This window comes from Brachyistius frenatus, unplaced genomic scaffold (genome assembly GCF_029030835.1).
Source record: "Brachyistius frenatus isolate BFR_SWC_R1_liver_20210118 unplaced genomic scaffold, ASM2903083v1 Contig_381, whole genome shotgun sequence".
In the NCBI taxonomy this organism is placed as follows: domain Eukaryota; kingdom Metazoa; phylum Chordata; class Actinopteri; family Embiotocidae; genus Brachyistius; species Brachyistius frenatus.
Window position 1 is genome coordinate 45,375 of NW_027210980.1, and position 27,126 is coordinate 72,500.

The 27,126-nt window shown below is 45.6% G+C and overlaps 2 protein-coding genes across 3 annotated transcripts in view; one reads left to right on the forward strand and one right to left on the reverse strand.

Annotated features, from left to right (window-relative positions):
- Positions 1-633: 633 nt before the first annotated feature.
- dennd4b (DENN/MADD domain containing 4B) overlaps positions 634-27,126 on the reverse strand; it is a 43,936-nt gene continuing 17,443 nt past the window's right edge. For both annotated transcript variants that reach the window (XM_069724546.1, XM_069724547.1), the window contains exons 3-29: positions 24,960-25,215; positions 24,807-24,876; positions 21,144-21,313; positions 20,086-20,327; positions 19,775-19,841; positions 18,032-18,090; positions 17,610-17,754; positions 16,825-17,000; positions 15,893-15,993; positions 15,532-15,747; positions 15,290-15,435; positions 15,044-15,177; positions 14,694-14,808; positions 13,741-13,947; positions 13,291-13,419; positions 12,874-13,018; positions 12,491-12,646; positions 12,144-12,381; positions 8,432-8,741; positions 8,242-8,346; positions 7,987-8,162; positions 7,708-7,864; positions 7,375-7,614; positions 5,855-5,951; positions 5,607-5,772; positions 5,385-5,443; positions 634-3,478 (exon numbers count right to left, since the gene is read on the reverse strand). In XM_069724546.1, the coding sequence (XP_069580647.1) occupies positions 3,333-3,478; positions 5,385-5,443; positions 5,607-5,772; positions 5,855-5,951; positions 7,375-7,614; positions 7,708-7,864; positions 7,987-8,162; positions 8,242-8,346; positions 8,432-8,741; positions 12,144-12,381; positions 12,491-12,646; positions 12,874-13,018; positions 13,291-13,419; positions 13,741-13,947; positions 14,694-14,808; positions 15,044-15,177; positions 15,290-15,435; positions 15,532-15,747; positions 15,893-15,993; positions 16,825-17,000; positions 17,610-17,754; positions 18,032-18,090; positions 19,775-19,841; positions 20,086-20,327; positions 21,144-21,313; positions 24,807-24,876; positions 24,960-25,215 (4,228 nt within the window). In that variant the 3' untranslated portion in view covers positions 634-3,332. The remainder of the gene's footprint in view (positions 3,479-5,384; positions 5,444-5,606; positions 5,773-5,854; positions 5,952-7,374; positions 7,615-7,707; positions 7,865-7,986; positions 8,163-8,241; positions 8,347-8,431; positions 8,742-12,143; positions 12,382-12,490; positions 12,647-12,873; positions 13,019-13,290; positions 13,420-13,740; positions 13,948-14,693; positions 14,809-15,043; positions 15,178-15,289; positions 15,436-15,531; positions 15,748-15,892; positions 15,994-16,824; positions 17,001-17,609; positions 17,755-18,031; positions 18,091-19,774; positions 19,842-20,085; positions 20,328-21,143; positions 21,314-24,806; positions 24,877-24,959; positions 25,216-27,126) is intronic.
- Positions 3,515-4,987, forward strand: LOC138636502 (nipped-B-like protein B; the record flags this gene model as incomplete). Its single annotated transcript, XM_069724544.1, has 1 exon — positions 3,515-4,987. A coding segment is annotated over exon 1 (1,473 nt), but the record flags the coding sequence as incomplete, so codon positions are not given.

Sequence of the window (27,126 nt, forward strand, 5' to 3'; positions counted from 1 at the left end):
TTCCCAAAATATCCTTTGGCAACTGTTTTTAAAATCTTCGAGTTTAAAAGCTATTTTTGTATGTTACAAACTCTAAATCAGAGGAAAAAAATAAATGCAATTTTGTTCAGGAGAAAAACCTGCACACTCAAATAAACTTTTTTTTTGTGGCTCATTCTAAAGTTTTTCATCTTTTTTGGGTCATTTTATATTTTTACTTTGTGATTTTCCAACAAATTTTTACTCCAATGAAATCAGAGGATCTGCACACTGTGTGGGGCCACTTGAAGCCTGCGGGCCCCGAGTCGGTGCAAAGACATCCATTCCTGTATCGGCTCAAATACAACTTACCTGAACAAACCAGTTTCAGACAACATGCAGTATATATTAAATATACATATAATTGACATCATCGCTGTGTGTGAGTCAAAACTTAAAACTATGACTTCATTCATGTTCTATCTGTGATTTATATACTTCATTACATCACTGTTATTTCTCCTTTGAGTTCTTAAGATGCTTAAATTTTATTTTGAAGGGAATATCGGATTTAAACCTGTATGGTAACTGGATGATATTAATGACAAATAAATACATATCAAATAATGAATGAATGTTATTTTTCTCCTTTAGAAACGAAGCAGCACGCGGACGTCTCAGCCTCTACGCTGACTTTTATTTTTTGTGTTTTCTTAAAAAAACAAAAACAACAGAAATCACAGCCGGATATAAATTACAACAGCAAACACAATAATCAGTTTTAAATACACTCGTCTCGTCTGACTGCAACTCACTCGACCAATAAAACACCCAGAAGTCAGAGGCTGAATCGGCTGTTTGTTTGAGAGGCTGTTGACGACCTCGTCGGTCGGATCCATCCTCAGAGTCCTTCGCTCACCGACTCCTCAGCAGACACAAACAAACGATCACAGATCAATAAAAGTTTCAACAGCAGACGTCTACAGTCGATGCTTCGTGTAAAATGAGTTCGCAGAAACACGCTCGGTATATTCAGGACTGCTCATCGTCCTCTGATCCGTTCGTCTGGTGACACTTTGCTGCTTTCATGAAGTTATTGATGAAAATAATGAAACAGAAACGGATCGATCACGGAGCTGATCGGACGCCTGATCGATCACGGAAGAGCAGAAGAACTCACTGAAACTACAGTTTCCATTCAGTTACTTTTGTATGAAGAGTAACTTAAAAAAAAAACAGTGCAGCCAAAGTGTGTAATACACCTGCCAGTCCACCAGAGGGCAGCGTGTGGTGGTTCGAATCTGCGAGGAAAAAACAACGCAGATTTCTTTGAAGAAATGTTTTCATAAACTGAACCACGATTTATTTTCCTATATGTCACCACATGGTTTTGCTTTCGTAAACGTAAATATGTGGTTTTGTGTTCCTGAACGTAATCGCGTGGTTTTTAACCTAATCGTGACCATGTGTTTTTCACGCTGCCCTCTGGTGGACTGGAGGGTGAATTACACACTTTGCTGTGATATCTAACGTGTTAATGTGTTTATATTGAATTAATAAAATCTGAGTGTGACTGAACTCGACAGGACGTGAAGTCTCTGGTTTGAAACCCGGAAGCTGCTGCCGATGTGCCGCGGAGCAAACTGTTGGTTACTCTGCCAGTCAACAACAAACAAACAAACAAACAAACAGACGGACAGGAAGGTGAACGTGCATCAGGTCGGGTCACACTGAGCATGCTCCACAGCGCTCCGCCCGCTGAGCGTCTGGTTCGGGACGTGAAGATCATCACGTTTAATAAATATGATTTTATTGCTTTATTGTATAAATTCCAAACCGTTCGTCCCACAGCAGATGTGAAAAAAACACGTGATTAAAAGAAATCCACGTCACTTTATCGCGCAATCTTGTGACCTCTAGTGGACTGATGGGGAATTACGCGCTATTTCGAGCAGCTGCACAAATTACGGTCATTAATATTATGACATTTTAATTTTTTTATCAGGAAGTTGTGGATCGACAGATCGTAACGAGTTTCCATCCTCCGGTTTTTAAAGAACATTTTCAGGTTGTGCATAAAAATATGAACACCGGAGGAAGGAAACACACGTTTGTTAAAGTTTGAGCCACATCTGGATGGAAACAGCTGCAGATCATTTCTGATAACAGCTGGATTCACTTTTAATAATATTTAATAACGTTATCAGACTGACGTTTTCCTTTGAAAATCTCTGATCCTGAATCAGACGCTCAGAGCTGAAGACTGAGGTTTTCAAAACACGACACGGTGTCCGTTAAATCCTCCGGAACATTTTCTGCAACTGAGTCCTGGTCTTCATCACGTTATTGCACCGAGTCTCAAATAACTTTATCTACACGTCATCGTACAGATTTCACATCTGATGAGTTTCACATCTCCAGCTGCTAACAGTTCGGACGCAGGATGTTTAAGACTTTCTTCTTCTTCCCCTCCATCGACCCCGACATCCTCCCCGCCAAAATAAGATCTTTGTTCAAACAGGAAGTTGAATTTTTCCCTCAAAGCTGACGAAAAAAAGAAAGCTGGACGTCCGGAAGGAGGTCCAGGTCCTGAAGGAGGTCCAGGTCTTTAAGGAGATCCAGGTCCTGAAGGAGGTCCAGGTCTTTAAGGAGGTCCAGGTCCTGAAGGAGGTCCTGAAGGAGGTCCAGATCTTTAAGGAGATCCAGGTCCTGAAGGAGGTCCTGAAGGAGGTCCAGGTCTTTAAGGAGGTCCAGGTCCTGAAGGAGCTGATGGATCTCTTCTGGACTCTAAACATCCTGTTGATGAAATCATGTTATGATGTTTTGGAGGGCTGAGTCTTCTTTATCATCTTCTTCATCTGACTTTTGTTCTTCTGGGAAACGTGGACGTTGCAGCGAGCAGTTTCAGTTTAATCCCTTTTTTTTTTCTTTCTGAGACTCGACGCGTTCCAAACGGTGAAATGTGGGATTCTGACTTTTACAACCACTTTGATCATGTTAGAGAAACAGTTTCAACCCTTTCCGACCTCGTCGAACGACTTCCTGGAGGATTTCCTGTTTCTACAAACAACATCAGAGCTGCGAAGCTTCTTCTTCTGTGGTCGTTTTAATCCCAATAAAATTTCAAACGGAGAGAAGAACTCCTGACCAGCTCCCTCGGTTGGTTCCCTCAGACGCTCTCGGACCGACTCAGGAGGTGATGGAGGCGAAGAGCAGCTGGTTCAGACAGAGGAGGAGGAGGAGGAGGAGGAGGAGGAGAAGGAGCGTGTAATTCTGATGTCCACCAGGAGGCAGCAGAGAGGTGAGGAGTGCAGGCGGCGGGTGAAGGCAGCAGGGCCCTCTCCCCCCAGAGGGACAGAGGGGTTAGAGGTCACTCAGCACTCCAGCGGCGGGTGGAAGCTGCGTCTGCAGTCCACCGCTTTGGGGCTCAGAGGCTGAGCTCGCTTCCTCCGGAGCTCCTCCCGACTCAGAGTCCCGCTGAGACGCGAGTACGCCGCCTTGTACTTCTTATCGAAGGCAGCTGGAGACGGACAGAGAGATAGATTATTATCAGGACATGGTGTTAAATCATGAGAAGGATCATGAGAAGGATCAGAAAAAGTATCAGAAGAAGTATCAGGAGAAGGATCGAGAGAAGGATCAGGAGAAGGATCAGGAGAAGGATCAAGAGAAGGATCAGGAGAAGGATCAGGAGAAGGATCAGAAAAAGTATCAGGAGAAGGATCAGGAGAAGGATCAAGAGAAGGATCAGAAGAAGGATCAGGAGAAGGATCAAGAGAAGGATCAGGAGAAGGATCAGGAGAAGGATCAGAAGAAGTATCAGGAGAAGGATCGAGAGAAGGATCAGGAGAAGGATCAGGAGAAGGATCAGGAGAAGGATCGGGAGAAGGATCAGAAGAAGGATCAGGAGAAGGATCAGGAGAAGGATCAGAAGAAGGATCAGGAGAAGGATCATGAGAAGGATCAGGAGAAGGATCAGGAGAAGGATCAGGAGAAGGATCGGGAGAAGGATCAGGAGAAGGATCAAGAGAAGGATCAGAAGAAGCATCGGGAGAAGGATCAGAAGAAGTATCAGGAGAAGGATCAGGAGAAGGATCAGGAGAAGGATCAGGAGATGGATCAGGAGAAGGATCAGGAGAAGGATCAGGAGAAGGATCAGAAGAAGTATCAGAAGAAGCATCGGGAGAAGGATCAGAAGAAGGATCAGGAGAAGGATCGGGAGAAGGATCAGGAGAAGGATCAGGAGAAGGATCGGGAGAAGGATCAGGAGAAGGATCGGGAGAAGGATCAAGAGAAGGATCAGAAGAAGCATCGGGAGAAGGATCAGGAGAAGGATCAGGAGAAGGATCGGGAGAAGGATCATGAGAAGGATCAGAAGAAGGATCAGGAGATGGATCAGGAGAAGGATCAGGAGAAGGATCGGGAGAAGGATCAGGAGAAGGATCAAGAGAAGGATCAGAAGAAGCATCGGGAGAAGGATCAGAAGAAGTATCAGGAGAAGGATCAGGAGAAGGATCAGGAGAAGGATCATGAGGAGGATCAGAAGAAGGATCAGGAGATGGATCAGGAGATGGATCAGGAGAAGGATCAGGAGAAGGATCAGGAGAAGTATCAGAAGAAGCATCGGGAGATGGATCAGGAGAAGGATCAGGAGAAGGATCAGGAGAAGGATCAGAAGAAGTATCAGAAGAAGCATCGGGAGAAGGATCAAGAGAAGGATCAGGAGAAGGATCAGGAGAAGGATCATGAAAAGGATCATGAGAAGGATCATGAGAAGGATCAGGAGAAGGATCAGGAGAAGGATCAGGAGAAGGATCAAGAGAAGGATCAAGAGAAGGATCAAGAGAAGGATCAGGAGAAGGATCAGGAGAAGGATCATGAGAAGGATCATGACAAGGATCATGAGAAGGATCAAGAGAAGGATCAAGAGAAGGATCAGGAGAAGGATCAGGAGAAGGATCAGAAGAAGTATCAGGAGAAGGATCAGGAGAAGGATCAGGAGAAGGATCATGAGAAGGATCAGAAGAAGGATCAAGAGAAGGATCAGGAGAAGGATCAAGAGAAGGATCAGAAGAAGGATCAGGAGAAGGATCAGAAGAAGGATCAGGAGAAGGATCAGAAGAAGGATCAGGAGAAGGATCAGAAGAAGGATCAGGAGAAGGATCAGGAGAAGGATCAGGAGAAGGATCAGGAGAAGGATCAGGAGAAGGATCAGGAGAAGGATCAGGAGAAGGATCGGGAGAAGGATCGGGAGAAGGATCAGGAGAAGGATCAGGAGAAGGATCAAGAGAAGGATCAGAAGAAGCATCGGGAGAAGGATCAGGAGAAGGATCAGGAGAAGGATCAGGAGAAGGATCAGGAGAAGGATCAGAAGAAGGATCAGGAGAAGGATCACGTGCTTCATCCTGGGAGTCGGTCAGACTTACCAACGTGGTCTTTGCCCATCGCTGCCAGAGTGAGGAAGAGGAACTCTCTGTACAAACTCCTGTCGACACAAAACACACAAACATTCACTGATGAACAAAATAACAACAAACAGCAGTCATGAAGGTTCTGATGATGGTTCTCTGTTGTGATGAAGGTTCTGATGAAGGTTCTGTGTTGTGATGAAGGTTCTCTGTTGTGATGAAGGTTCTGTGTGAGCTCACCTTTGGATCCTCGGAGAACCGGGCTGTTTGGACAGCGTGTCCAGGAAGAGCGTGACGGCCTTGTGGACCTCGTTCATGCCGACCCAGCGCAGCACCTCCTCCAGGAAGGAAAGGGTAAATGGGTGGTTGTGTCTCCGCCAGCTGTGGTTCCTCATTGGGACGCCACCTGGTGGAGGAGGAGCAGAATCACAGCTGGAGGGCTCCTTAAAAGTTCTGGTATCAGTCGGTGTGAACACGGTGTGTCTTACTGTGGATCCTCCAGAGGACATAGAGGGGGGGCCACTGGTCCGTGTCGGGGGTCAGGGTGTCCCAGAGGAGGCGGACCCTCACTTCTGTGTTCTCCGACTGAGAAACATACAACACACATGATGACGGTTTACATGAATAAGTACTGAGTGAAGGTGTTACCTGAGAGAAGGTGTTACCTGAGAGAAGGTGTTACCTGAGACAAGGTGTTACCTGAGTGTAGGTGTTACCTGAGTGTAGGTGTTACCTGAGAGTAGGTGTTACCTGAGAGTAGGTGTTACCTGAGAGTAGGTGTTACCTGAGTGTAGGTGTTACCTGAGAGCAGGTGTTACCTGAGAGCAGGTGTTACCTGAGTGTAGGTGTTACCTGAGAGAAGGTGTTACCTGAGAGCAGGTGTTACCTGAGTGTAGGTGTTACCTGAGTGTAGGTGTTACCTGAGAGTAGGTGTTACCTGAGAGTAGGTGTTACCTGAGTGTAGGTGTTACCTGAGAGCAGGTGTTACCTGAGTGTAGGTGTTACCTGAGAGAAGGTGTTACCTGAGTGTAGGTGTTACCTGAGTGTAGGTGTTACCTGAGAGTAGGTGTTACCTGAGAGTAGGTGTTACCTGAGTGTAGGTGTTACCTGAGAGCAGGTGTTACCTGAGAGAAGGTGTTACCTGAGAGTAGGTGTTACCTGAGAGAAGGTGTTACCTGAGAGCAGGTGTTACCTGAGTGTAGGTGTTACCTGAGTGTAGGTGTTACCTGAGAGAAGGTGTTACCTGAGAGTAGGTGTTACCTGAGAGAAGGTGTTACCTGAGAGCAGGTGTTACCTGAGTGTAGGTGTTACCTGAGTGTAGGTGTTACCTGAGTGTAGGTGTTACCTGAGAGAAGGTGTTACCTGAGAGAAGGTGTTACCTGAGAGTAGGTGTTACCTGAGTGTAGGTGTTACCTGAGTGTAGGTGTTACCTGAGAGAAGGTGTTACCTGAGAGTAGGTGTTACCTGAGAGCAGGTGTTACCTGAGTGTAGGTGTTACCTGAGAGAAGGTGTTACCTGAGAGTAGGTGTTACCTGAGTGTAGGTGTTACCTGAGAGCAGGTGTTACCTGAGTGTAGGTGTTACCTGAGTGTAGGTGTTACCTGAGAGTAGGTGTTACCTGAGTGTAGGTGTTACCTGAGAGCAGGTGTTACCTGAGTGTAGGTGTTACCTGAGTGTAGGTGTTACCTGAGAGCAGGTGTTACCTGAGAGAAGGTGTTACCTGAGAGTAGGTGTTACCTGAGAGAAGGTGTTACCTGAGAGCAGGTGTTACCTGAGTGTAGGTGTTACCTGAGTGTAGGTGTTACCTGAGTGTAGGTGTTACCTGAGAGAAGGTGTTACCTGAGAGTAGGTGTTACCTGAGAGAAGGTGTTACCTGAGAGTAGGTGTTACCTGAGTGTAGGTGTTACCTGAGTGTAGGTGTTACCTGAGAGAAGGTGTTACCTGAGAGAAGGTGTTACCTGAGTGTAGGTGTTACCTGAGTGTAGGTGTTACCTGAGAGAAGGTGTTACCTGAGAGTACTGGCTGACCAGCGCCGACGCCCTGACCAGCTGTAGCAGGTGACTCGGCAGGCCAAGCCGCTGGAAGTACCAGACCAGGTTCCAGAAGATGATGGAGTGGCTGTCCAAGAACTGCGGCTGGGCCAGAACCACGTCGCCCTCGTTCTCCAGCAGACTCTCCAGCTCCTTCCTCAGAACCAGAGGGCTCAGGTAGGCCACTGTCACCTGCGGAGCCCCGCCCACTGACGAACCCTGAGGTAAAAAGGGGGCGGAGTCCATCAGCGAGACAGAAAAAGGGGGGCGGGAAGACGGAAGATGACACGTGAGCCGTGTGAGAGCCGTTACCGTGGTGGTTCTGCTGTTGTCGGAGTAGCTGCTGGTCTCGGAGGCGGAGTCATCGCTCAGCCCGTTACACTGCGACCGCAGTGATGCCTCGTGACCACCAGGGGGCCGCACGGCGCTCTCCACCTCGTCCTCCAGGTTCCAGTTGCCGCGCTCCGCACTGAGAGGACGGGACAGAGGACACATCAGAACTTCTTGTTGTTGCATATTTGCCCCGTAGTGGCCCTCGGCGGTGCTGCACCGAGACTTCGAACATTTTTCTAAACGGTCTGAGGTTCGTACCTGCTGACGGGTCCGAGGTCGCAGATCTCAGCGTTCAGGAAGGGGACGAAGGAGGCGGAGCAGAACGGGCAGGACGAGTTCAGGTTGGAGTCGTCCGATGTCCAGCCGGCCATGATCTCCTCGTCGTACACCAACGAGTTGCAGCTGCGACACAGCGAGCAGCTGGACATCAACACCTGGAGGCACAGAAGACAGCAGGGGTCAGAGGTCACCGCCACACCCACAGACGACCTCCCCTCCCGACGACCCGGTTACCTCCATCCCCGCCGTCTCCTGGTTGGCGTCCCAGGACCGGCGCAGAGGATACGCTGGGGTGGGCGTGTCCGTCAAGTCGAGGTCACTTCCTACCGATAGCGAGCTCTGAGGGGAGACAACATGGCGACAGGTGAAGAACACGTGATGAAGAACACGTGATGAAGAACACGTGATAAAGAACACGCGTCACCTCAGACGTGGCGCTGACCAGCCTCTCTTTGGCTTTCAGCAGAGTTTCGGCCATTTGAGCCTTCCTGGACTGCCTCTGCTCAGATACTCTTCGTACTCCTCCCCCACCCCCCCCTCCTCCTTTTCCTCCTCCTCCTCCCGGCCGCCGGTCGTCCACGCTGGCAGTTCGTCGCACCGACACTCGGTTTCGGGTCGGCGTAAGCAGCTGCTGCAGTTTCCCCGCCAGCCCGCCACGGCTCGGAGACGACACGTTGTTGTAGTTCTCGTCTACGACTTTGTTCCTGCCGGACGAGTCTCGAGTCCCCGCAGGTCTGAAGAACAGGTGAGATCAGGGAGAACAGGTGAGATCAGGGAGAACAGGTGAGATCAGGGAGAACAGGTGAGATCAGAGAGAACAGGTGATATCAGGGAGAACAGGTGAGATCAGGGAGAACAGGTGATATCAGGGAGAACAGGTGAGATCAGAGAGAACAGGTGATATCAGGGAGAACAGGTGAGATCAGGGAGAACAGGTGATATCAGGGAGAACAGGGAGAACAGGTGAGCTCAGGGAGAACAGGTGATATCAGAGAGAACAGGTGAGATCAGAGAGAACAGGTGAGATCAGGGAGAACAGGTGAGATCAGAGAGAACAGGTGAGATCAGAGAGAACAGGTGAGATCAGGGAGAACAGGTGAGATCAGAGAGAACAGGTGATATCAGGGAGAACAGGTGAGATCAGAGAGAACAGGTGAGATCAGAGAGAACAGGTGATATCAGGGAGAACAGGTGAGATCAGAGAGAACAGGTGAGATCAGGGAGAACAGGTGAGATCAGGGAGAACAGGTGATATCAGGGAGAACAGGGAGAACAGGTGAGCTCAGGGAGAACAGGTGATATCAGAGAGAACAGGTGAGATCAGAGAGAACAGGTGATATCAGGGAGAACAGGTGAGATCAGAGAGAACAGGTGAGATCAGAGAGAACAGGTGAGATCAGGGAGAACAGGTGAGATCAGGGAGAACAGGTGAGATCAGAGAGAACAGGTGATATCAGGGAGAACAGGTGAGATCAGGGAGAACAGGTGATATCAGGGAGAACAGGTGAGATCAGAGAGAACAGGTGAGATCAGGGAGAACAGGTGAGATCAGAGAGAACAGGTGAGATCAGGGAGAACAGGTGAGATCAGGGAGAACAGGTGATATCAGGGAGAACAGGGAGAACAGGTGAGATCAGAGAGAACAGGTGAGCTCAGGGAGAACAGGTGAGATCAGAGAAAACAGGTGATATCAGGGAGAACAGGTGAGTTCAGGGAGAACAGGTGAGATCAGAGAGAACAGGTGAGATCAGAGAGAACAGGTGAGATCAGAGAGAACAGGTGAGATCAGAGAGAACAGGTGAGATCAGAGAGAACAGGTGAGATCAAGGAGAACAGGTGAGATCAGAGAGAACAGGTGATATCAGAGAGAACAGGTGAGATCAGAGAGAACAGGTGAGATCAGAGAGAACAGGTGAGATCAAGGAGAACAGGTGAGATCAGAGAGAACAGGTGAGATCAAGGAGAACAGGTGAGATCAGAGAGAACAGGTGAGATCAGAGAAAACAGGTGATATCAGGGAGAACAGGTGAGTTCAGGGAGAACAGGTGAGATCAGAGAGAACAGGTGAGATCAGAGAGAACAGGTGAGATCAGGGAGAACAGGTGAGATCAGAGAGAACAGGTGAGATCAGGGAGAACAGGTGAGATCAGAGAGAACAGGTGAGATCAGAGAGAACAGGTGAGATCAAGGAGAACAGGTGAGATCAGAGAGAACAGGTGAGATCAAGGAGAACAGGTGAGATCAGAGAGAACAGGTGAGATCAGAGAGAACAGGTGAGATCAGAGAGAACAGGTGAGATCAGAGAGAACAGGTGAGATCAGAGAGAACAGGTGAGATCAGAGAGAACAGGTGAGATCAGAGAGAGAGAACAGGTGAGATCAAGGAGAACAGGTGAGATCAGAGAGAACAGGTGAGATCAGAGAGAACAGGTGAGATCAAGGAGAACAGGTGAGATCAGAGAGAACAGGTGAGATCAGAGAGAACAGGTCAGAGAGATGAGATCAGAGAGAACAGGTGAGATCAGGGAGAACAGAGAGAACAGGTGAGATCAGAGAGAACAGGTGAGATCAGAGAGAGAATCAAGGAGAACAGGTGAGATCAGAGAGAACAGGTGAGATCAGAGAGAACAGGTGAGATCAGAGAGAACAGGTGAGATCAGAGAGAACAGGTGAGATCAGAGAGAACATCAGAGAGAACAGATCAGAGAGAACAGGTGAGATCAAGGAGAACAGGTGAGATCAGAGAGAACAGGTGAGATCAGAGAGAACAGATCAGAGAGAACAGAGATCAGAGAGAACAGGTGAGATCAGAGGAGAACAGGTGAGATCAAGGAGAACAGGTGAGATCAGAGAGAACAGGTGAGATCAGGGAGAACAGGTGATATCAGAGAGAACAGGTGAGATCAAGGAGAACAGGTGAGATCAGAGAGAACAGGTGATATCAGAGAGAACAGGTGAGATCAGAGAGAACAGGTGAGATCAGAGAGAACAGGTGAGATCAAGGAGAACAGGTGAGATCAGAGAGAACAGGTGAGATCAAGGAGAACAGGTGATATCAGGGAGAACAGGGAGAACAGGTGAGATCAGAGAGAACAGGTGAGATCAGAGAGAACAGGTGAGATCAGAGAGAACAGGTGAGATCAGAGAGAACAGGTGAGATCAGGGAGAACAGGTGATCAGAGAGAACAGGTGAGATCAGAGAGAACAGGTGAGATCAGGGAGAACAGGTGAGATCAGAGAGAACAGGTGAGATCAGAGAGAACAGGTGAGATCAGAGAGAACAGGTGAGATCAGAGAGAACAGGTGAGATCAGAGAGAACAGGTGAGATCAGAGAGAACAGGTGAGATCAGAGAGAACAGGTGAGATCAGAGAGAACAGGTGAGATCAGAGAGAACAGGTGAGATCAAGGAGAACAGGTGAGATCAGAGAGAACAGGTGATATCAGAGAGAACAGGTGAGATCAGAGAGAACAGGTGAGATCAGAGAGAACAGGTGAGATCAGGGAGAACAGGTGAGATCAGAGAGAACAGGTGAGATCAAGGAGAACAGGTGAGATCAGAGAGAACAGGTGAGATCAGAGAGAACAGGTGAGATCAAGGAGAACAGGTGAGATCAGAGAGAACAGGTGAGATCAGGGAGAACAGGTGAGATCAGAGAGAACAGGTGAGATCAGAGAGAACAGGTGAGATCAAGGAGAACAGGTGAGATCAGAGAGAACAGGTGAGATCAAGGAGAACAGGTGAGATCAAGGAGAACAGGTGATATCAGAGAGAACGGGTGAGATCAGGGAGAACAGGTGAGATCAGAGAAAACAGGTGATATCAGGGAGAACAGGTGAGATCAGAGAAAACAGGTGATATCAGGGAGAACAGGTGAGATCAGGGAGAACAGGTGATATCAGGGAGAACAGGGAGAACAGGTGATATCAGAGAGAACAGGTGATATCAGAGAGAACGGGTGAGATCAGAGAGAACAGGTGAGATCAGAGAAAACAGGTGATATCAGGGAGAACAGGTGAGATCAAGGAGAACAGGTGAGATCAGAAAGAACAGGTGAGATCAGAGAGAACAGGTGATATCAGGGAGAACAGGTATGAAACTCTGAGTCCAGGACCAGAACCTGGTAAGTGGACCAACCTGCCGTCTCTCTCGGCCGGCTGGCAGCTGCAGTCCGGTTCTGAATCCGCCGACTCGGCACACTCCTTGTAGAAGTTGGAGAGGCAGACTTGACTCCGGCGGACCAGAACTCCTCCGGGGGGCACTGGAGGCGGAGTCGAGGTGTCCCTGCGTCCCAGCGGAGGTTTCCTGGAGACGGTGTCCCCGCAGTCGTTGGTGCCGGCGTTACGGAGGATCGTCTTCCTGCACAGCTTGACATCTGAGACACAGAACAGACAGACGGGTCAGAACATGGTTTACCTCGGAGAACGGATCCGCAACCCGACGCCGGCGCCAGGAAGACGGGGGGGTGGGGGCGTGTCTCTTACTGTCGCTGGGCGTCTTCATGCTGTTCAGACTGTTGCTCTTCACCAGCGGACCAGTCAGAGACTCGTGACTGGAGCTGTCACTCAGACCGCTCCAGCTGGACTGCCGAATCAGAGAGGAATGGGGGCGTGGCCTCAGGTCAGGTTCCGTCATGGCATCTTTAACATGAAAAAACAGGAACGATCAGCAACACTTGGTTTGTAAAATATTGATAAAAAGATTCAAATCAATCGATCGCACGGCATCATCGATCGGAAACGAATCTGAACTTCACTTCCTGCTTTCCGACCTATCCAAATTAAAGTACCGACTGCAGTGAGACTCCTCCCCCTCCGATCGATGACGCTCAGCTCTGTCTGACATCATTCACTGAAATATTGCTGACCTGCCCGCGACCCCACCGAGCCGCTCTTCTGTCGCTGTCTGATTGGCTGCCTGAACTGGGCCACGGCCAACAGGACGTTCCTCAGCTTGGCCCAGCGGAGACGTCCGCCCTGATTGGTGGACGGCCACTTGCTCTCCAGCACCGCCTGGGGACAGAGGACAAAAATGATCAAGCGACAACCAACAATAACGTCACCTGTCGGAGCCCCGCCCACATCTACAGGAAACCCTACTGCGCCCCGGGCCTGTCAATCAAAGAGCCCCGCCCCAAAACGTAGCCGTGTTTGAGTCTTAATATGTAATTATGAAGCTACGTCCACTTTTATATTCAGTTTATGGTGCAGAGTGACGGTAAGTGTGTGTGTGTGTGTGTGTGTGTGTGTGTGTGTGTGTGTGTGTGTGTGTGTGTGTGTGTGACCTTGTTGTAGTATCCGTAGGTGATGGTATTCGGGGTGATTCCTGCCTTCTTCATCTCCAGCAGGACTCGAACAGCGAGAACCGGCTGACCGTAGAGACCACAGAGCTGCATCAGGATCCGGTAACACACCTGAAACACACACACACACACACACACACACACACACACACACACACACACACACACACACACACACACACAGTTCAACATTTTTGAAAATGAGTTTGTTCTTTGAGATGTCCAGATGTATTTTTAATCGACGGTTAGCCTAGCTTAGCATAAACACTTGAAACGGGTGGAAACTGCTAGCCTGGATCAAAACCAGGTCTGTTTTTTTTTCTGTTTTTTAGATTTCAGGACGTTAAGAGACAAAAACAGAAAATGAAACAAACAGAACATCATCAACATCTGACAGGTCCAAATGACCTTCGGCCCCCGTGCGCAGCTCACCTCGTCCGGCAGCACCACTTTGCGGTTCTCCATGTGTTTGAGCACATCGTAGGCCGTGTTCAGGGCGCGCACCTTGGCGCTCTCGGCGCGGACGAAGGTGGGCAGGTAGATGAACCAGAGCCCGTAGCAGTGACCCAGCAGGCACTTGGACCACATGTCCGGCACCGCCGAGTACTTCTGGGCTCGCTTCTGGGCCAGCTTGATCTCCTGCACGGGTCACATGACAGGACGTCAAGGGGGAGGGGCTTTCAAACTTTTTATTATCTAGAGGTCATCGTTGGTTTGTGAACTGGAGGCTTTTTGGAGCCGACCTCTAGTGGCACTCGCTGGTATTGCAGCTGAAGACACTTCTGGATCGGAACCATTTTACAGACCTGAAGCTACGAACACTTTATAAACAGACTGTTGTCAACACACACCAACACGGCTGCGTTCATAACATGCTCCTGCAGCGCCCCCTGCTGGGTGGAAGTCTGTATCACAAACTCTCAATTACTGAAAACTTGACAATTTCAAAATATGTGAAATCAAAAGTTTCTCAGAGCTGCTGTTTTTTTGTAATTTATAAAAATATCTTCCAAACCTCCCTTTTTTTTTTTTTTTACAGCTGAAAGCACATTTAAAAACTATTTTTCACTCTTCATAGTTAGTAATAACATGTTTCATTGAATACTACATTTTTTTATTTGATTTGTCCATAAAAAATATGAATTTAAATTCCCGTGTTTTGATGCAGATGACTGACTGAAGTCCTCGTTGTGTTCTACATGTAACTGACTGTTGTTCAGTATTAAACGGCGACAGTCTGCGGCCTCTGAATATTGGATGAGCAGTGAAATATTGATACGGATTCATGAAATTAAAATGAAACACAGGAAGTCTGTTAACGAGGAGAACTGGGTCACAGCGACAATCTCTGGAGCTGAAGGACCCGAACAACATGTCTACGTCACCTGTTTGGTGCGGCGGGGGGCGGGGCTACTGGGGGCGCTGCCTTTGGTCGGGACCCGCAGCTGGTCGTGGGGTCGGTCGAACAGTTCCGGTTTCAACGTGGGGAACGTCTCGTAGCTGGAAGATTAAAACAGGCAGTCAAGTTTTAAAGCTGCATCAATAAAATGATTGTTAGCATTGTTAGCTGCTTGCTAGCTCACAGACCGTTTTAAACACTGAGCGTTCTGATTGTTTCTCTGCTGAAGATTTAAATTGTTAAAACAGGCAGTCTCACGTCAGGCTTTGAAACCTGAGTGACGACAGTGGGACAAGGAGGGTAAAAGTGTACCTTTAAGGGGCGGAGCTCTCGTACCTGTAGGGGGCGGGGCTCTCGGACCCGTCGGATTCCTGCGGTTCTTCGGGAGGCATGATGAAGACGGTGTGTTCTCCGCTGTGAGTCTCGTCCAGGTCGATCAGCCGCACGTCCTCCGGCTTCTCTACGTCCACCTGCTCACCGCAACAACAACAACATCAATGACATCAACAACAACAACAATACCACAGGTGAGACGTTCATCACGTGACCCGCTGGCGGGACTGAAGAAGAAACGGCTCCAACCTTCTGGACACACTCGTCGAAGAACTCGAGGCAGGCGTGGCGGTCGCTGACGAAGGAGCATTCCTCGATGAACTGCGTGAACATCTGCGTTCTCGTCAGCTGGCCGTAGAGTTTCTGCTGCGTTCGGTCGCGAGACTTCAGGAAGCCTTCGGGAGGAAGAGACATTAGAAATAAACATACAAAAGGACGACATGGCGGAGGAAAAACCAGGACAGCTTCCTGTCCGTCTGCGAGCGGCGCACCCTGCAGGTTGAAGAGCGAGCTGCAGTCGGTAGTGGTGTCGGACGGCGCCGTGGTGATGGGCAGCAGGAAGGTCCGGTATCCTCGCAGCAGGCAGCTCATGAAGCGCAGGAAGGCCTCCTGGATCTCCAGCTCCAGCTGCTTCTGGCGCCGGTAGATCTGGTCGTAGTCGGTCAGCAGGAACTCCAGCGTCGCCTCCTCCTGGACGGGGGTGCAAACTGCAGCCGCGAGAGGCGAGTCAGGCACCGAAAATATTCAAGTCTCGTACTTTCAATTTCATCCGAATTCATCCTTTAACTACATCAAAAAAATTTGGTATATTCTATTTTTCACGCCGTTTCCGTTTCCGGGGGCGACACTCACTCTTCTCCAGGGTCTTGTGGAGGTTGGTGAGCGAGTTGAACAGAGTCTTGCCATGCTTCCTGGGTAACGATCGCCATGACAACGGCTTCTTATCCTCCGATCTGAGACATTGAAAAAGGGGAAAACCGTGACGGTGACGAACACTATATAGGTCAAAGGTCAAAATTTCAGCAAACATTTGAAACAGTTAAGCAGCAGAGATTTTAACCAATTAAAATAAACAAGTTCTTTTTAGAGCTGCAACTCGTTAGTTGATTGATCGTCCAACAAGTGACACTTTACAACAAGGGTTCATTAATTAATTCTATAATAAGCATTAACTAACAGTTAATTAATGTGTAACTAACGTCTATATAGTCATTTATTATTGATGTTCCTGTTCACTTATTAAGTATAGATTTATGCATTATTTTTAAAGATCCTATTGACAGTCGTAGAAAAAGTAATACAAAATAACAACCAGGTAATTAATACAAAAATAAACATTAACTAACCGGTATCTAATGTCTCTTTTTAACATGTATTCAGGGTTTATAAAGGTTTTAACTAATATCTAAATATGTGGTTGATAAATATCAATTAACATGTCATGAAGTTCACAAAGCAATTTCATCAGGAGGAACCGTTAATTGATGCCTATTACTGTTAATTAACTGTTAATTAATGCTTAATATGATGCTTATTACTACAAAAAGCATCTTTATAATCTATTAAATAATGCATAAATCAATTCCTTAGTGAACACCATTTATAAATGCTTGTATACTTTAATTACCTGCCAATTAACATTAGTTAATGCTTATTACTGCATTCATTAACAGTTAATTAACGTACACTTATCGTAAAGTGTTGCAACGCTAATAAACATCATTTTGTTTTGGTTTCCTGGTTTCAGTGAATGAGTGAGGAGGTCAGTGTGCTGATGGACCCACTGGAAGATGGTGTTGGTGTCCAGGTCGACGCACACCACATCGGTCGGGGGGTCGTACAGGTCGAAGTAGCTGGAGTGGACGCCCACGATGAACGGCATCGGCGCCAGCAGCACGTCGGCCATCTGCAGCGGACACAGAGGGATGTAGGGGCAGAGCCAGCGCAGCGGGAAGCTCATCTGCAGAGACAGGACACGGGGGTCAGGGGTCAGAGACAGGACACGGGGGTCAGGGGTCAGAGACAGGACACGGGGGTCAGGGGTCAGAGACAGGACACGGGGGTCAGGAGAATTCCGTACACGGCGAAGAACAGGCAAATTTCATGTGTAAAATATTTACCAACTAATATTCAGATCATTGTCATGTGATGTTTTTATGTGTAATCGCTGTTATCTGTTATAAAATGAAATGAAAAAAAATTCCTTTCATTTCATAAAATTTTATTTTATGTTTCAAATGTTGTAATGCCTGAATATAAATATCTATAAATAATTATAAATATATATAAATAAAGCTTTTGTTCTATTTATTCAGATTTTCTTCTGAACCAGAATTTTTATTTTATTTGTTTTAACCGTCTTGTTTATTTGCTTATTATTTTTTAAATTTGCCTCGATGTCTTTAAATACAACAGCAACTAACTTTAATTTTTTATTAAAGAGTAACCAACAAAATATTAAAAAAACTAAAGACCAAGAAAAGTCACGTTTGGAGCGCGCACGCGTGTGTGTGTGTGTGTGTGTGTGTGTGTGCGTGCGTGTGTGTGTGTGTGTGTGTGTGTGTCGTACGGAGACAAGCGCCTCGCTGACGGACGTCAGGACGTCGGGTCTCAGCGAGTGCAGCAGCAGTTTGTGTTCTGTGAGGACGGCCAGCAGCAGCGTGCAGGCGTTCTCCGGGCCGAGGTTCTGGAGCAGCTTCAGGAAGCTCGCACCGCTGTAACACACACACACACATACACACACACACACACACACACTTCGACATTTTAGAAAATGTGTTCTTTAAGACGTTCGGATGTCTTTTGCTGCAGTCCGGAGGCGGTTAGCGTAGCTTAGCACAAAGACTGGAAACAGGGGGAAACTGCTAGCGGTGGATCAAAAACCAGCTCTGTCCAACCACTTCTACGTGTTGTGCAGTTGGTGTGTGTGTGTGTGTGTGAGTTTGTGATGCTGTTGCCGTGACGAGGGGTGTGTCTGAACAGTGAACTGACCTGAGGGGGAGGGGGGAGGAGACCGGCTGGCAGAGCAGCAGGTTGTCGTACGGAGAGAGCTGCAAGACACACACAGTCAGGTTTGCATCACTTCAGGGGACGTTAAGCCTTCATACTTCTGATGCTGCTTCACATCACGAGAGAAAACCCAGTTCGAGTGAAACGAGACCGTCTGCCAGACGTGTTAAAAACAACACGTTTCACCACAGTAGTTTTCAGACCAGCAGGAGGCCTGTTGGAGCCTCGTCTTCCTCACTCTGGTGTTTCCTGTCTGACTCTTCAGCTGAGCCTCCGATGACGGCAGAAATATAGAAATGAAAAAACATCTTTAAAACATCATACACAGGGTTCCCACTCAGGGTCAAAGGTCAGAGGTCAAACTGATAAAAAGTAGAATTTAGGTAGGTAGGTATATACTTTATTAATCCCCGAGGGGAAATTTTTTTAAGGGTTAGGGTTAGATCATTAATGAAAAACAGACAAAATCCAGCCACATGATTTTTATTCCCGGCAGTTTGTGAGCTTTATTTACTCGTTCAGAGGTTTTCAGGACAAAAAAAAAAAAAAAAAAAAAAATCTGATTTTTTAACCAAAAACTGATGAAAATAATTATTTTTTAAAATTCCAGGATATTTCAGGACCAGTGGGAAGCCTGCATATAAACACTGCATTAAATAATTACAGTTTAATTACCTTTGACAACAGACTGATTGGAGAAATCTGTGCTCATTGAAATTTTCTTGAAATTTTTCTAAATTATGAAAAAAATTTCTCTTTTTTTTAATGTCTTTCTGCAGCAGCTGATTTTAGATTCTGATGTTTTTCATTCCTCTTTTTTAAGGTTAATAATTTATAATCATGAATCCAGTCATGTGATTTTTTTTAAATATAATTGTTAGTGTCAACAAATGGAGGCTTTTAGAAACAAGATGTAATCAAAATAATACAAAATACAAAACAAAACTAGCTTATAAACTTTAAGTTGCAGCTGCTCTCATGTATTTATTTCTTGTTAATTAGATATTTGTTTGTTGTGTAAACACACAGCAGGGGGCGCTGCAGGAAGACGTTAAAGAAAACACTAATTTACCACCTTCATGCAACTCAATCAAGTAAAACTACATCAGCATGAATTAAAGGATTAAACTAGGAAACGTGGAGCGATCAATAAATAAAGGGATTGATTCTGAGTGGGCGGAGTTACCCGGTTTATTCTGCCACCTGGTGGCCGCCTACTTCCTGTTGGAGGAGGAAGTGAAGGATGAAAGTCAGAGGTGAGACTTTTAATTACTGTTGTCAGGATGTTAAATTATTAATGTTCTTTAAGTTCAATAATTTACATCATCGTAAATGTGATGAATAAAAAACAAATGATTGGATCAGCCGGAGGGACGCTGCCGGAAACTGGTTGTTTCAGGGTTAACTGGTCCCGAACATTAATACGAATCAGTTTTTATTTAGTGACTGTTCAAATAAAATAAGTTTGATTTTGTGGCACCTTTTCAAAAAAAAAATTATAATCTTTGTAATTTGTAGAGTTTTAACTGATTCTATCGCAGTAAAGTTGCAGGAATCAGCAAAAAATTGTAGGTCAAGGGAAATTTTCAAACATTTTTTTGACCAACTGTCAGAAATTGTGAACTCCCGGTTCCATAGCAACGCAGCATAACTCTAAACAATCCCAACACAACCAATCACAGGATGGCGTCCCTCCCGCTGATCCATTCTAGCACTGGCCCATACCTGAACGAGGATGCGAGGACGCTGCGGGGAAGGAAACGGGACGTTGTGCATGAAGCTGGAGACATGTCTACAGAGACACACAAACAGGAAGACATCTAGTCAATCAATCGATCAATCAATCAATCAATCAATAATACGTCATTTAAAGCAGTGAATATTCAATAGTTCTGCTGCAGGATGTATTTTTATCAGTTGTAAACATCTAAAATCTCCCTGAAACAAACATCCAGACGTCAGTGCAGAAGTCCCTTCAGAAAAAGCTGGTTTTAAAAGCAGACACAGAGACACGGGTAAAACCAGGAGTGACGGACTTCTCCAGCGGCAGGACTTGCGGCCCGGAGATGGAATATCTGTAGACGAAGGTGAGGAACTTCTGGAAGACGGTGAAGAAGGGCCAGTGGGACAGAACGCAGATGCTCTTCTTGGCCTGGAGGCTGCGGTTGGTGATCGGCCGCCGGTCGACCACGCTGAGCAGACCGAGCCGAACGCTCTGCCGCTCCGACAGCAGCTCGCGGGGGAACGACTCGTAGAACTGGATCGCTGCGCCGTAGACCTGCAGGAGGAACGGCAGCTTGAGATCCACCCGGGGTTCAAAACAAAGCGTCGGATTCACTCCGAGGGAGATTTTCAGAAGCGTTTCCCTGATTTCTGCGATTCTAAACATCGTTTCTTTTTTGTCCTTTTTTTTGTATTTCTTGTCATCTTTTCCTACTTTGTGCTGCAGACACAGTTCATAAAGCTTTCTGTGTTTCAGTCATTAAAAACAGGTTAAAAATGAAGCTCATGTTGCAGCCTGCAGAGTAGTTTTTATTATTAATCTTAGAATCTTTGTGGTGAGCATCAAATTAACGTTTGGTTGTTGTGTTTTTTATCTACTGAAGCTTTTTGGAAAATTTTTGCACAGACATAGAAACAATAATATTAAAAATAAATTATGTGAATCTGCATATTTTCAATTGAAAAGCGTAAAATGAGTTTTCCTGCACAAACCCTGCAGGGCAACATTCTACTTCCTGTTTCCTGTCGGAGGTTAAACCTGCTCACAGGGGAAAAGTTTCAGTGTAATATTTTCCAAAATACAAAATAATAAATAAATGTTGAAATGTAAGCTTCAGTAATGATTAACTGGAGAGAAGAAAAAAAGAAAGAAAATATTGGATCATTGAATGAATATTTTTGAAAATATTTCTTTGTTGGAGCTGAAATGTGATGAATACACAGATTTTAGTCGGAAATCATAAGTCAACTAAAGATTTAACATTTAAGGATGCATCAGTTTGTTTTATTATATATTTTTATATAAAGAATATTTGTAAACAATAACAAAATGTTTGTTGCGTGTGTGTGTGTGTGTTGTAGCCCCGCCCACCTTGTCCCCGCAGGCGGAGGTGAGGACGAAGGTGGAGAAGACGGGCAGCTGGTACTTAGTGTTGAGCGGCCAGCTCTCCACGGTGACGCCCATCGGCAGGCAGAACACTGGAACCGACTCGGGCAGCGGGAACGCCTCCAAGTCGACCTCCGGGTAGCGGCTGATCAGACCTGCAGCGACACGGAGAGGGACAAATATACAACGTATACATGTAACATATATATGTAACGTACATATATGAAACATGAAACATATATATAATGTATATATACAACGTATATATGCAACATATATGTAACGTATATATACAATATATATATGTAATGTATATATATGAAACACATATAATGTATATATACAACGTATATATGCAACATATATATGTAACATATATAACGTATATATACAATGTATATACAGTGGGTACGGAAAGTATTCAGACCCCTTTAAATGTTTCACTCTTTGTTTCATTGCAGCCATTTGCTAAAATCAAAAAAGTTCATTTTATTTCTCATTAATGTACACTCAGCACCCCATGTTGACAGAAAAAAACAGAAATGTAGAAATTTGTGCAAATTTATTAAAAAAGAAAAACTGAAATATCACATGGTCATAAGTATTCAGACCCTTTGCTGTGACACTCATATTTAACTCACATGCTGTCCATTTCTTCTGATCCTCCTTGAGATGGTTCTACTCCTTCATTGGAGTCCAGCTGTGTTTAATTAAACTGATTGGACTTGATTAGGAAAGGCACACACCTGTCTATATAAGACCTTACAGCTCACAGTGCATGTCAGAGCAAATGAGAATCATGAGGTCGAAGGAACTGTCCAAGGAGCTCAGAGACAGAGTTGTGGCAAGGCACAGATCTGGCCAAGGTTACAAAATAATTTCTGCAGCACTCAAGGTTCCTAAGAGCACAGTGGCCTCCATAATCCTTAAATGGAAGAAGTTTGGGACGACCAGAACTCTTCCTAGACCTGGCCGTCCAGCCAAACTGAGCCATCGTGGGAGAAGAGCCTTGGTGAGAGAGGTAAAGAAGAACCCAAAGATCACTGTGGCTGAGCTCCAGAGATGCAGTAGGGAGATGGGAGAAAGTTCCACAAAGTCAACTATCACTGCAGCCCTCCACCAGTCGGGGCTTTATGGCAGAGTGGCCCGACGGAAGCCTCTCCTCAGTGCAAGACATATGAAAGCCCGCATAGAGTTTGCCAAAAAACACATGAAGGACTCCCAGACTATGAGAAATAAGATTCTCTGGTCTGATGAGACCAAGATTGAACTTGTTGGCGTTAATTCTAAGCGGTATGTGTGGAGAAAACCAGGCACTGCTCATCACCTGCCCAATACAATCCCAACAGTGAAACATGGTGGTGGCAGCATCATGCTATGGGGGTGTTTTTCAGCTGCAGGGACAGGACGACCGGTTGCAATTGAAGGAAAGATGAATGCGGCCAAGTACATAGATATCCTGGAAGAAAACCTCTTCCAGAGTGCTCTGGACCTCAGACTGGGCCGAAGGTTCACCTTCCAACAAGACAACGACCCGAAGCACACAGCTAAAATAACAAAGGAGTGGCTTCGGAACAACTCTGTGACCATTCTTGACTGGCCCAGCCAGAGCCCTGACCTAAACCCAATGGAGCATCTCTGGAGAGACCTGAAAATGTCTGTCCACCAACGTTCACCATCCAACCTGATGGAACTGGAGAGGATCTGCAAGGAAGAATGGCAGAGGATCCCCAAATCCAGGTGTGAAAAGCTTGTTGCATCATTCCCAAGAAGACTCATGGCTGTACGAGCTCAAAAGGGTGCTTCTACTCAATACTGAGCAAAGGGTCTGAATACTTATGACCATGTGATATTTCAGTTTTTCTTTTTTAATAAATTTGCACAAATTTCTACATTTCTGTTTTTTTCTGTCAAGATGGGGTGCTGAGTGTACATTAATGAGAAATAAAATGAACTTTTTTGATTTTAGCAAATGGCTGCAATGAAACAAAGAGTGAAAAATTTAAAGGGGTCTGAATACTTTCCGTACCCACTGTATATGAAACACATAACGTATATATACAACATATATATAACATGTAACATATATATATGAAACATGTAACGTATATATGTAACGTATATACGTAACGTATATACGCAACGTATATATGTAACGTATATACAGCGTATATACACAACGTATATATGTAACATATATATAATGTATATATACAATGTGCATATATAACGTACATATGCAACGTATATACACAACGTATAAATACAATGTGTATATATAACATATATACAACGTATATACACAACGTATATATGTAACGCATATATACAACGTATATATGTAACGCATATATGTAACGTATATATACAACGTATATATGTAACGCATATATGTAACGTATATATGTAACGCATATATGTAACGTATATATACAACGTATATGTGACGTATATATGTAACGTATATATACAACGCATATATGTAACATATATATGCAACGTATATACACAACGTATATATGTAACGTATATACACAACGTATATATGTAACGTATATATACAACGTATATATGTAACGTATATATGTAACGTTTTATACAACGTATATACACAACGTATATATGTAACATATACAGTGACCCCTCGCTATAACGCGGTTCACCTTTCACGGTCTCGCTGCTTCACGGATTTGCATCGTGCATTGTGTTCTGCATTCTGATTGGCTAAACAGTCTCTCCGCTTCTTCTCTACCTGTTTGTCAATAACGTTGCGGTTTAATATGTACACGTACGTAAAACAGCTTGCCAAATTAAAAATAATCGATGGTGGCATGTCGGTTTATAAGAATCTTTTTGCCCAGAAGAAAAAAGAGCGACAACAACTACCGATAACTATGTTCTTCTCTCGAAAAACCACACCTGCACCGCCGGCTTTAGAAGAAAGAACCGCTGCAGAGCGGAGTCAGGATGCAGCGGCTCAGTCAGAAGAGCAGTGAAATACACGAGTCACTATTTGTCCTACTGTACTTTGTATTTGTTTTCATAATCATTTTTCATTTCCTCCCGTTCTAATCCAATGACTCGGGTCGCAGTGGGGCGGTGCCGATCTCAGCAATTTGAAGCCTTCAGTTCGTATTGATGATTAAAATTATTATTTTACAGTACAGTAGTTATTTGTAAAAAAAAAAACATTTATACAGTACTTTTATTTGTTAAACAAATGCTTGGGCTTGTAAAAAGGTTTTGTTCTTTGGTTTCAGTGTATTATGGAGTATTTCATTGTATAATAATTGTAAAAAAAATAAAGGTTACTACTTCACGGATTTCGCCTATCACGGTTTCTATTTGGAACGTAACCCCCGCGAAAAACGAGGGTTCACTGTATACACAACGTATATATGTAACGTATATATGTAATGTTTTATACAACGTATATACACAACGTATATATGTAACGTATATACACAACGTATATATGTAACGTATATATACAACGTATATATGTAACGTTTTATACAACGTATATACACAACGTATATATGTAACGTATATACACAACGTATATATGTAATGTATATATACAACGTATATATGTAACATATATATATACATAACCTATATTGAGTGTGAGCGGAGTCAGATACTCACTGGCTTCGTAGACCAACGCGTTGGCTTTGGCCACGGCTCTCTTGTAGCACAGGTACAGCGCCGGACCCCACTGCAGACCAACACGGGAAGAAACACGTGAGCACACAGGTCCGTTCGTTTCCACCCTGCAGGACTCCGTCCGTCGGTACTCACCATGCCAGTGTTCAGGTTCTTGTCGACCCGAGAGAAGGTGTGCGGTGCCACCTCGCCCTTGCTGGGCAGCAGCAGGGCGATGTCGGTGACACCCAGCGTGTGGAGGCCCTGCGAGTCCAGAGCCTGCCGGTACGTCACGAAGACCCGGTGGGCCGTCGGTGCGCCGCCCGAGCTCAGGCTGGCCGAGCGGCTGTACGGAGTCGTCTCGATGATGCACCAGCCGTGTTTCAGCTGGTCCTTTCCCTCATACAGAACCCTGCAGGGACAGAACCACAACGGAGGTCATCGGACCAGAACCAGACCACAGCAGAGGTCACCGCAAGGCACTGAACCGGAGAAGGCGGCGACAGTTCTAGATTTTTCAAAGATTCAGATCTCCGGGCCCTCAGGCAGCACTGCAGTAAAAACAGACACAATTCTGGAGTGGAAATGACTGCATGGGCTCAAAGAGACTTCCACAAATGCAGGTTAAAACTACTTTTGATCTCTGCACAGATAATAAGCTGGATGGTCCCAAAAGAGGAGACTCTTTAACCTGGAGGATGCAGCGTCCATGATTTCCAAACAGAATCTCAGATTGTGATCCATCAGACCTCAGGACAGTTGTCCATTTCACCTCAGTCCATCTTCAATGATCTCGGTCCAGAGAAGGCGGCGGTGTTTCTGGATCATGTTTCTATCTGGTTTCTTCTTTGGAGAGTTTTAACCTGCATTTGTGGACGCAGCGATGAACTGTGTTCACAGACGATGGTTTTCACAAGTGTTCCTGAGCCCATGCAGTGATTTCCACTCCAGAATAGTGTGTTTTTAATGCAGTGCTGCCTGAGGGCCCGAAGATCACCACCATCCAATATTGGTTTCCAGCCTTGTCCCTTGTGTTCAGAGATTTCTCCAGATTCTCTGAATCTTTTAATGATATTATGAACCGTAGACGATGAAATCCACTAATTCTTTGTAGTTTTACGTTGAGGAACATTATTCTTAGATTGTTGAACTATTTTCCAACACAGTCTTTCAGAGTGATGAACCTCTCCCCATCTTCACTGCTGAGAGACTCTGCCTCTGAAATCATCTTTTTTTTATACCCAATCATGTTACTGATCTGTTGCCATGGTAACCTCATTAGTTGTCAGATGTTCCACCAGGTGGTTTTTCTAGCGTTACACAACGTTTCCATCTTTTGTTGATCCTGTCACAACGTTTTAGAGACGTGTTGCTGCCATCAAATTTAAAATGAGTAGATATTTTTTGTATCTTTGAACTATTTTCAATTAAATATGAGTATATTCAATATACAAATCATCACATTCTGGTTTTATTTACATTTTCAGAATCTCATTTGATTGCGAGTCTTTAAATTGCTTCAGAGGATTGAACGGTTCTTCTGCTGGAACGTGAGCCTCCTGTTTGATTAAATCCTCTAACGAGGATCTCTGAGATCAGCTGGTGATGAGGCTGATTCTCCTGATGGGATTGAAGTCATGTCGTGTACCCGCCTGCAGCCCCACAGATTTAAACAGACAAAGGACATCATCTGATGTCCGGCGTAAGAGGATTCCCCTCGTTATCCCCCGTCAGGAGCAATGAAACGGCTGAACGTGAAGGGAACAATGGGATGTGTGTGGCGTTGATGAGAGTCCGCTGCATTACGCAATCCCCTCTGTTACATAAGATTTAATGGGAACCGCATGAGATAAAAACTCTGCAGCTCAAAGATGATTTCAGAATAATTCACAGCTGTTCACACCGAGCCGGCACCACAGAGGAAGAAGACGGCCGAAGGACACGACTGTCTGTAAACCAGAGGACAAGCCAAGTTTAACAGCCGACGCCTGGTTCTCAGAGCGTCGCATCATCAGCGTAGAGTTGGACCCTAACCCAGACTAACACCAGACTAACACCAGACTAACACCAGATTAACACCAGGCTAACACCAGGCTAACACCAGATTAACACCAGGCTAACACCAGATTAACACCAGGCTAACACCAGACTAACACCAGATTAACACCAGGCTAACACCAGACTAACACCAGGCTAACACCAGATTAACACCAGGCTAACACCAGGCTAACACCAGATTAACACCAGGCTAACACCAGGCTAACACCAGATTAACACCAGGCTAACACCAGGCTAACACCAGATTAACACCAGGCTAACACCA